At 39.3% G+C, this 11,393-nt stretch overlaps 1 protein-coding gene across 1 annotated transcript in view; it reads right to left on the reverse strand.

Moving 5' to 3' along the window:
* Positions 1-5,758: 5,758 nt before the first annotated feature.
* LOC103478150 (aquaporin-10-like) overlaps positions 5,759-11,393 on the reverse strand; it is a 7,148-nt gene continuing 1,513 nt past the window's right edge. The window contains exons 2-6 of the mRNA XM_008431691.2: positions 9,780-9,906; positions 9,336-9,473; positions 8,252-8,370; positions 7,951-8,168; positions 5,759-7,637 (exon numbers count right to left, since the gene is read on the reverse strand). Coding sequence (XP_008429913.1) covers positions 7,424-7,637; positions 7,951-8,168; positions 8,252-8,370; positions 9,336-9,473; positions 9,780-9,906 — 816 coding nt within the window. The 3' untranslated portion in view covers positions 5,759-7,423. The remainder of the gene's footprint in view (positions 7,638-7,950; positions 8,169-8,251; positions 8,371-9,335; positions 9,474-9,779; positions 9,907-11,393) is intronic.

Here is an 11,393-nt window from a genome sequence, read left to right on the forward strand (position 1 = left end):
TGCCCCAACAACGGGGTCACACACTGACCAATTTGCGGCATGCTTTGACATTGATCTGAGCACACAGATCTATGTGAACAAATAACTTACAGCGTGGGTCACTTAAATCTCTCACACGCTCACTTAATGGTGTTCTGTTACACGCCCAACCCTGGCAAACGCTCAGCTGTGAGCTTTCGAGAGCACAGAAACAACACTTCTGCAGGACATTCAGACCAAGAAGCTGTGGTTCTGGATGAACTTCAGATTGAGGCATAATCCAACAAACCACTGAGAGGGCGTCATCAAGGATTCTATTTAGTCAATCATATCTAAATCTAAAGTTTAGAGATGGAAATGTTTTTATTTGTAAACACATATACAGATTTGGCAAATTCCTAAATTAAGTTCCTATCTATTTCAGATGGCAATGGAACCATGAGTGCTTAAATGTGCACTGTAAAACAAATTTTCTGTGAGCTAACTAATAGCACCAGGTTAATTTTAGATCCGTTTCACTTCCTTTGTTTCACACAGCTTGAGTACTCAGGTGTTGAATGTGTTTAATATTAGGTACTGACCTGGAGGAGGCCTCTTTCTGAACATCTCCGCTCTGCCGCCGTCCTTCTGCTCAGGCCCATGAGACTGTCTGCAGAGATATTACAGTAAGACCATTACAGGCTCCTTTATTGCAACAAACCAGTCACAAAAAATTAAGAGCAAAGGGTGGCACTGATTCAAGGCAGGAGGGAGAAGGGAATTAAGAACCACAAAAACAAGTAGTGTGACAAAAAGCACTAACAAACAGTCACCTTTCTTTGATTCAAACTAAACTGTTAAGTGATATCTTTTGATGCACAGGGTTTATTTTCAAGTGAAAATAGGATGCAAATCAGACATGCACTGAGACTGCTGCACAACGGGACCAACGTGCACATCCAGCAGACCATCTCTGCTCTCTGAGGGCAGGAATGAGGAAATGACATTCAGCAGATGGCTGCATCTGTCTCACTGACGCTCTCTGTCTGGGAGGCTGGTGGCGTTGGCCAGATACACCATCACTCTTTCCTCTCCGGCGGAGGAGACGGAATAGCAGAGCGGACGCACTGCACAATTAAAGCTCTCCTTTTTCCTCCCCTCTTCATTTATGCTGACTTGATTCTGTGGCATACCTCGGTGCTTTTATTCACCGTACTTTGTCTCGGTTAAGTACAGAAGCTGGGAGGCAGAGGATGACAGATGAGCCATTACACATCTTCCTCTTGGGTTCAGCAGTGCATACAATACAGCAGACGCTAAAGGCAGCAAACATCAAATCACTAATCAATACTCTTTGAGAAGGAGCTGCTCTGCTCTTCTCCATGCCAGTTGGGCAGATTAACTTTCAGCTACTGTTTCCATCTTCGCTTTCCAACCCTGCTTTACTTTTTTTTTCCTCCCTGCCTGCTATCGTGTTACTCCTTGCACTCCACAAACCCGCAGAGGCATGAAAACATTTGGAAACAGCAGGCTAAAATTTCTCGTTGTGACGATTTCAGTAAGAAGTGGAGCAGAATTGTTATTTTTATCAAGACATGGTGATTAATTGTATTATTATGGCTTGTTACAGGTAATTTAAGGCTTAGGCAATAAATCTTCAGGCAGAAAAAGAAAAAAAACTGAAGAAGGCTGCGAGACAAACGTAAAATGCTTTAAGCTAGCTCTTTTTCCTTGGTGCATAATGTGATTATCAAATGACTGTTACTGGAACTGTGGAGGTCACGCAGAGGTCTGGAAACCCAAAGCGTAAATCGGTCTCATTTGAAAGTAAAAACTCTCGATTGTGATTTAAAGGAGTTTGGAGCAATTTAATAAACTCTAATGAATATGGGTGTCAGGAAACAATACAGGCTTATAGATCAAAAAGGTTAGATGTATTTACTGATGGAGGAAAGGTTAGAACTTTGTGGATGTACTGAGCAAATAAAGATTTAAGTGTGAGGAGAGAAAACATCAATTTCTACCAACATCTAAGTATCAAAGAGACAACTGCAAAAGTGTAATCAAGCGTCAGTGATGAAGAACAAGAAACACAGCAGACAGGTCAGAGAGGAAACTACTGAGACATTTGAGACTGTGTTAGTTTAGAAAACATTTTTCTAAGCTTTGAACTAAGAGGCTGGTTTTGCAAAGAGAGCATTGATCAGAGAAGCAGCTGAGTGGATCCCAGTTCTTACACAATCACCTTAATGCATTTTAGAAATCACACAATCCTTTACATATATCACAGTAACAGCAGCCTGGACCTTTAGTTTCCTTCCTCCATTATGTCACTGTGTTTTTTTTCATGGAGGTACAACAATGTGAGAGCGAGAACAGCTTGCCGTACTCTGTCACCTTTCTTCGCTCTTCAGCCTTTGTGTTTTCAAGCCTCTTCCTTCCTCTCTGCTTGTCCATCAGTGACGTCCGGTGTGAACCTAGAGACCCGCAGGTCAGTTGAACCGAAACCGATTTCTTGGGGAAGTGAGAACCGCTAGAGACAAACTGAGTAATTGAGCCCCGTTCCTGACATCTGGGTTAAATGTGTTTCAGTACTGTGACTGAAGAGTTTGGTGGATGTTTGTGAAAATCCCCAGTGAAATCTACCACTTTGAACTGCAACACCACCTGCAAGACTCTCGTCATTACTGTACAAAAGCAATGCAGGAGTCTGTCACCCAGTTATTTTACAAGACTGTCATTCACATTCATTTCACTCACAAGCTAACACTTCTTATGTTACTGCTTCTATGATTTCTGCTATAAAACAAAGTATCCATATCTTCAGAATTCATCATCAGGATCATATTGTAGCATTTGTGAGATTTCTTTAAAACACTTTTTTGGGAGTTGTGTAATTTCCTCTAACAACATCTGTCCATCCATCTATTAAAATGGTCTCTCCAGTGATTTTAGTGTTGCCCTAATCTCCTCCCAGTCTTACTTTAAAGGTTAAAGTAAGACTTAAAGTTTTAAAGACTAAGGCACCTTGGTGACATCCTGACCAGATGCCTGAACAACCTTTTTTCACTGCAGAAGAGCTTTCTGGTTTCTACCTCCAGATAACTTCCAAATGTCTGAACCTCCTCAGCTCTATACGGGGGCAGTCTTACCACCTTTCAGTTTTCAACCACATGTATCACATTGATGTAGTTTGTACAGATTTGTACAGCTCTGATCTACTTACGGTGGTGGCAGTTTCAGGATTTTCTTCAGCAATAGTAACAGTTCAGGGACTGCTATGCGCTTACTTTATTTATCAAACGTTTAAAATATGTGTTCCCAGAAAGATATTTATGTTTACACGTCATGCAGGGACAATTTAAAATATTCAGGACAGAGAATACTGAGAGCTACGGTGTAGCAGGAGAAACAGCAATCAGAAGGTCCTCTGCTTAGACAAGACCAAAATACAACTTTGTGCGCTATGTGTGTCAGGAAAACTAAGACTCCACATCAGTTTGAAAGCACTGCCCCAACTGTAAAAGATGGCGGCGGCAGCATCATGCTGTGTGGATTCTTCTATTCAACAGGAACGGAGAAGCTGGTCAGAGTTGGTGGGATGAAGGATGGAGAGGAAGACAACGCAAGACTTTTTGAAGCTATAAAGACTTGAGACTGGGGCAGAGACCCTCCAGCAGGACAACAACACTAAACACACAGCCACAGCTATGACGTTTAAAACCATTCTTTTTCCTTCCACTTCATTTCTATCTGTGACGTTGTGTCGACTTATCACATGAAATCTTGATAAAACACAGAAAAGTTTGTGTTTGTTACAAGAAAAAAATGGAAAAGTATGTGAATACTTCTGCAAGATGCTGTGAATAATACCCAACGTCTTGTATTTCTACTTGTACTCCATATCAACACATCATGTCAGATTTAGTCAGTTTAGAGAGGCATTTATTCAACTGACGTACAACAAATGAAAGTAAAGGCAGTCTGCAGGCACAAGAGGAACTCTGAGTTTCTGAGTTTCATAAACGTTATGACTCACAGAAAGCGACAGTGACTTTATTTAAAATCCACCTCTTCCAACCACCTCTTCTACATAAACTGCTCTATATGATTGGCAATTTTGAGAAACAGATTTTTTAGTGTAACAACACAAACCAATCACTCTCCCATCGAGACAAACCCTTACATTTCCAGGTGATGAAGTCATAAAACATCAAAACTGAAAGCTACATACATTAAAAAAAGGGGTGTCAACTCAAAAACATCCTACCTTTTTCAACTTTGCTTCAGAAATGTGTTTCTGGAGGAAACGCTGTGGAGCTGGAGGTCATGATGAGGTTCAAACTTCAGCTAGAGACGATGCGATGAGAGGAGGACTTAGTGGGGAGAGGAGAAGCAAAGGTGGAGGCTCAGCCAGCATTCAGAGGGGTCAGGATCAGGGAGGACTGGCTTTGATTGGAGGAGGGACAGACAGAGAGAGAGAGAGGGAGACAGAGAGAGAGAGAGAGAGATGTTGATGAGCAGAGGTAGGAGGAAGGGTTTCACCTACTTCACCTTCTCCATCTGAACTTCCTGCTTCCAGGAGCTAAACCTGCTGAGTCTCACATTTCTCTTTCATTATGCCTTACGTCTGCAAGACAAATATATAAACTGCTTTAGACCAATTTGCCTTTTTTTTAAATATCATTTTTATTTTATACGTCACTGTTTTACAACCTCAAACAAACGTCTTACCACTTATCTATACTTTTTGTCTGCTTAGTGTCATGGCGCCCTCTGCTGTTTACTAGGTGCTCTACAGCAGCTCCTCACTTCTTGTTACACCTCATTAATTAAAAAAATATATATATTTATAACATTATATTCTATTACTGTGCCAATGAATAAAATAAGTAAAAATAAATGGGTTTCATTTGTTTTTGTTTTGATCATTTGTTTATTTACTTTCTTGAATCTTGACGTATAAGTTTGTACTTTTGTGTTAGTTTGTTTAATTGTTAGTTTTGTTCTTTGTGCTTTTGATTTTTGTTTTGTTTTTTGTTAGTCTTATTTCCCCCCCTCTTAATTTGTAACTTCTGACTCCTAGTTCATCTCTCTGCTAATTTTTCACCTTCCCTCAGCTGCTGTCCATCACACGAATCTCCTTTACCTGCATTTTCCCTCAGCTGTTCCCAGTTGTCTCTGATTAGTCCTTCTAGTTTAGTCATTTCCACATTCTTCTTCACTCTTCTTCATTCTTCTTCACTTGTGCTGTGGTTTCTTTTATTTCATCATCAAATACTCAGTTTGATTACTCCAAGTTCTGCATTTTGGTCCAGACTTAAACTCACATGCTACATTGTGTGATCAGAAAAGAAAACTGTGATAAAGACTTTTTCTTGTTTTTTTTTTAACATTCAATTTGATCTTTTATAGGTAGTTCAAGCAGAACAGAAAAAATGTGGCATGTTTAGAGTAAAAATCATACTTTTGTAACACCTTGAAGTCTTCTGGATCATAACTGGGATTATCAGAAGCCAAGTGTTTGGCTGAATGGTTGTAAGTTGTTGTATCTACAAGCCTTTTATACTGTTCATAAATCAAAACCTAACCGCAGAGCTTCACATGGACTTATCTAATGGTTGCTTTATTAAGCATTGCAGCCTTGCAGATAAGTAAATATACTGTATTTCCTCACTTTCTACAACTACTTTAATATCTTTGTTTGACCTGTGCTTACTGCTCACTGAGGCATTTCATAGAAAGTAAACAGTTTTCTGATACAATGAATCAAATATCATAATGAACAACAACATTGATGTAAAAAAAACAAACACTTTATTTCTTTAATGAATACGCAATTTCCTCTGCTGGTTGAGTTCAGGAAGCTTAAAATTCAAAGTGTACAATTTTCACAGTCTAATAGCATGGTGCTGTTTGCTTATACATAGTGTGGAAAATGACATGAAAAATGTGCTACCGATACAAGTTTCCTACAATAAAAGATATCACTGCTATAACAAACTGAAAATGTTCTCTTCAACATGTTGTACACAAACACACGTTGGATCAAACTTTACACTCACAAAAACTCTCCTCTTACGGACCACTTCAAATTGCTTTGCTGTACTTCAGGTCGAGTCAAAACAAGTCTCACTAAAGTGCCCTGAGGTCTTAAAACACGAGGAGTAAGTTTTAAAGTGTTTTATCTAAATGTTTGCGTAAAAAGTATATATTTTTTCTTGTATCATTAGGCAAGTTATCCGGTTATTCACGGGTAGCTGCCTGCAATTATCTGTGAATCCATGAAACTCTCTCAGAAAACACATACAACTTGATTATTTGAACAGTTCAAACAGGATATTTACCTTAATGTACATTAATGCGCACCGTGGACACCATCTTGGCACTACCACAGAAGTTAACTTCAACAGACTTCCTCATTTATGCTCTAGAGGCTAGAGCCAATCATTGCTAAGAAAATGAGCAGCACTCTTGGATTGACTAATTGAAGAAACGGCAAACAATAGCGTGTCACGTATGGGATACCAGGTCCTTTTATATGGACTATTAATTCCCAGTTCGACTGGTGCCAGAAATTGATCCACGATGCCGGCACTAAGTTGGATTTGTTTCCAGTGAGAGTTGGACCGCACCAAGTCTGCCCTAGGTGTAGCCTTGAGGGGATCCATTTTGGTGGCCTTAGGATTGCGTATTTGCTTTTTACAGATGATATGGTTCTATTGGCTTCATCAGATTACGATCTATGAGGCAGCCAGAATGAGGATCAGTGTCTCCAAATCTGAGGCCGCAGTCTTGAGCCAAAAAAGAGCATGCAAAGTTTACAAAATGTACAAAGTTTTGTTCACAGATGAGGGAAAAATGGAATGAGTGATAGATGAGCTGATCGGTGCTGTTTCTGCAGCAACCCAACCCTGCATAAGTGGAAGACAATAGATTGTAAATTTGTAGAACCTTGAAGGTGAATGTTGTGTTTTATTGAATGGACTAAATCGTATGTTGGCAATGGTTAGACGTAAAACAGCCTCATTCCTGAGAAAGTTATTATGACTAAAGATATACAAGCTCCATTATAAAAAGAAATGTATAAATCTGTCTACCCAACCTCCCCAGTTCTTTGCTGAGAGGCAGGGTTCACCCTGGACAGGTAACCCTTCAATGATATCGCAGTTTCATTCTAGGAAACCATTTCACCGATTATATCAGGGAGGCAAAGTGGGAGAATGTTTTAGAAAAATGGAAACACACAGAGGTTTAATGTAACAAACAGCATGATTCTGCTAAAAATGTTTCTGCAAATGTATAGTTATCCATAAAAATAAATAATTATAACTCTGTTAACAGAAGCTCTTAAGATGTGGGCAATTTACCAGCATCTATAAATAGCTGAACATCCTCAATTTACAACCAACCAGTCAGATTTATTATTTTATGCCAAGTGTATTGATTTGCTACCGATCAATGACTAAAAATATGTTGACTTAAAGTTGTCTCCTGTTCCCCATCTGGTGGCCGGCTCTTTGATGCTGTTGCTGATGGTGGAGATTGTTGCCCTCCTGTCCTGAGGAGGTTCTGGAGCGGGCAGCTGCCATTCGACGAAGACCAAGTAAAGGCAAGAACCCAAAGGGCCTCCAATAAGTGGAGCCACTATTGGGACCCAGAACCAGTAATTGTAACACCTGAGGAGAAATCGCAATTAAAAACCTGAGGAAAGAGCTTAGGATTATAGTTTCTGTTTGTGAAAAACATAACAACTTGTGAATGCTGCTTTGTAAATTTGCAGGGTTCTTAAATTCCTTTGAAGAGCTTTGACTGGAAGAAACAGACGTTTGATTATCTGTTCTCTGAAAAGGTGGCATGTGTCTTTCAGAAAGATACCATTTTCTGAGAAACAGAAAATAATGTCTGTTTATCTCAGCTGTATAAATGTGTGCTTTTCTCTTTAGTGTGAAATTTTATCATACATAAGCAAAACAAGATAAAAGTTCTTACGTAAAGACTTCGGTTCCCCAGCCTGCAGTCAGAGTGAAAAGGCGTGGCCCCAGGTCACGAGCGGGATTTATTGCAGCTCCGCAGTTAGCCGACATGGACATGGAGATCCCGAGGACAATTGTTGCAACTATTGGAGGAACCAGACCAGAAGGAGCAGGGGTGTTCCTCTTTTCCTCCAAACTCAGGATGCACAACATCAGTAACAAAGTCCCCACTACCTGAAGACAGGAACATTTAAACATTTTGCTGATGGCTGGTAAAAAATTGACAAAGCAATGGTTTGATTCTGGTAAACTCGTACTTGATCAAGGAAACTCCTCCCTAACGTGAGGTATTGGGATGGATACGTTGCAAATATAGATGCTGTTTCATTTGGGCCATAAACAGTCAACACGCCTCCACTAAACTCCATTATAGCATCTGCAACAGAAACATTTAAAAAATTTACTGCAAACATTGTCCGAATAAAAATATTTTCTGATTTGAATGCAAACAAACCAATTCTGACATTTCAGAATAACCTTATGTAAAGTGTCTCAAGTTACTCCATAAAGTAGGAGATTGCAAAAAATGTTGGTGTATTGAAAACCTCTACCAATAATTTTCCCTTTGTAATATGTATTTTGAAATATATTTAATTTGTTTGTTAATTTAGGTTCGTGCCAATCTCTTATCACCATGGAAGGCAATGGGAGAGGACAGTTTTCTCTCAGGAAATCTGCATTTAAAGATATTGAAATGAAATGAGAAGTAATAGACTCCTGAACAAAGAACATCCAGGACATTGTGAGACATAGGATTTCATGTTGGCTGACATTGCTGTAGTCTACTTTGTAGACCTATAAAACCACTGCTGCAGACAGATTTGGGTTGGTACAACTATTGTCCTGCACTTCAGGACATTGGAGTGGCATTAATGCAGAACCTAGTCCAGTTAAACCTGTTCAGGGTTGTTGGTTCTGAACTTGATTACAATGGACACGATCTCCCAGGCAACACGTTAGACGGAGAAAGAATGAGTTCAGGCTCTTTCTTTAGAGATCACTGAGTTTATATGAGTCCAGTTAGACATTAGAGTAGCCAGAACGAAATCCAAAGTTGATTGAATCTCCAGAAAATTTTTAAATTCAAGATTTTATTTTGTTCCATTTGTTTGTTCGTTTTTTTTTTTTTTTTTTAAATATGATTTTCATGACAGTTTCTGTGTCCATATTTCAATCATCTACTTCAAGAATCTATCATTTAACTATGTCAGTTACTGAATTTGGAGAATTTTCTTGAAGGATTATTTTTGGTTCAGTACTTGTTTGTTTGCATTCATGCTGCTTGTAATAGATCGGTGCAGGTTTGTATGAAGATATTCCAGTGATTGTAGAAAAACTAACCGTGGTAAACCGCGTAGGCCAGCGCCGATGCCACATATGCCCCGAGCACTTGGGAGAGGCAGTACGGTACCAGCCTCCCCCACTTCACCTTCCTCAAGACACAGAAACTTAGAGTCACTGCAGGGTTCAGATGGGCTCCTGAGGGTGAAACGTAGGAGAAGGAATACAAGAAGTGAAAAAGAAAGTTATGAGAATCTGATGGTTTATTTGATTATCTCCACAAAATAAATAAGTCAGTCAAAAGAACGCTTTTAAAAACTTCATGACTGTTTTTTAAAGATTTCCAGTGATACATTTGAGGAGTAAAATCAATAAATCTCATCTTATCAAGAAGAATAAGCAACCAGCCACTGTGCAGCTGGTTATAGAAGTGATATTTTGATAACTTTACACATCAACCAATTTAAATAGTGATGGCTAATGTTAGTTTGTGATATATTTTACCTGAGATCCCCTTGGTCAGGTACATGGCTGACATCACCCCCACAGAGAAGGACATGTTGATCGACAGATATTGGCCTTTGGTGTCTCGGCTGGTTTTTACCTGCGCTGTTGCAGAGCAACCAAATAGCTGCATGGAACACAGAGAGAGGAGCGGAAAATGGTTGGAGGCAAAATTATTTTGCAAAGCTCAGGTTAGGAAATTAATATGAGGGAAATGTGATTTCAATATTACTGCTGCGCAGCTGAGAAAAACAAGAAAGTGAAACGGTCGCCTTTTACACAACATTATGCAACCCTTAATTTAAAAAGCTGCAATGATGTATCATTTTTGATGTTTCTGACCACCATGAAGCATAAATATGTGAAGACAGATTAATGCTACAGTGACTTTTACTTGAATGCCGAGTTTTAGTCAAACCTTTACAACAAATGCTCCAGACTGGTCTGGTGGGAAACAGAAATTTGCACACTGTTAAATACAGTGGAGGAGTTGATGATGTGGTTCAAGAGGCTCTGACGCCTTACAAAAGTGCAAGGCATTATGATCTTTAAAATACCAAGAGATTTTAATAAAGATCATGGGCCATATTCTCAAAAAAATCCTAAAACTAAAAGTTACGCATAGTGACATCATTTTTTAGGAAATATCTTGGAATATCTATGATTCCAAGATATTTCTGTAGAGAATATAAAAGTAAAATAAAAAAAAAGTTATTCACAAAGTTACTCTTTAAGAGCTTCTAAAGAGACAAAATGCTAGGAGTAGCGAGGAGTTTTTTTTATTTTTTCCATGAACCTAAGAATGTCTTAAGCAGAGAAGATGGAGTAAAGACTGACTGGAGAGAGATTCTCCGTAATATGGCGCTGCAATCCTGTCCTGTTTGTTTTTCCTTCCTGTACTTCCCCATTTTAAGACGATTGTTTTGCCAGATCAAACAAGCTTATGCAAGCAGGCAATCATGATGAACTGCTGACAGCTGTTAATATCTCATTAATGATGTAATAAAATGACCGATGCCGTGTGGCAATTAATTCTACTTTACATAGTCTTTTTTTTTATCATGATACACTTTCCTTAATCCAGACTACGTATGTGATGGGTTCATTTCGATCAATTTCTCACTAGTCATATAGCATATATATATATATATATATACTGCTCAAAAAAATAAAGGGAACACTTCAGTGTTCACTTAAATGTTAAAGTGTTCCCTTTATTTTTTTGAGCAGTGTATATCTATCTTTTTTTAAACCCACCAAGACATCAGAGAAGCAGCCAAGAGGCTCCTGGCATCTCTGGAAGAGCTGTAGAGTTCGACAACTCAGTTGGTAGAGGTGTACCGATCGATCGGCCACCGATCATAATCGGCCGATTTCCRTGAAAAAGTGCAYGATCGGTGATCGGCGATCATTGGCTCTTGTTGCCGATACCGATCACCTGCTTCTCATTTTGCAGCCTGCCTGTGCAGCTGGTCTCCTCTTTCCTTCACACTGCGCAAACGCGCAGCAACAAATCCTAGGCAATGTGGAACGCACTGAGTGAATGGGGAAGTTTGCCTGTTGCAGCGGAAAATTGAAGCACGTCAAAATGCATCAACACAACGAAGCTAATAC

The sequence above is a fragment of the Poecilia reticulata genome, linkage group LG16 (assembly GCF_000633615.1).
Source record: "Poecilia reticulata strain Guanapo linkage group LG16, Guppy_female_1.0+MT, whole genome shotgun sequence".
In the NCBI taxonomy this organism is placed as follows: Eukaryota; Metazoa; Chordata; class Actinopteri; order Cyprinodontiformes; family Poeciliidae; genus Poecilia; species Poecilia reticulata.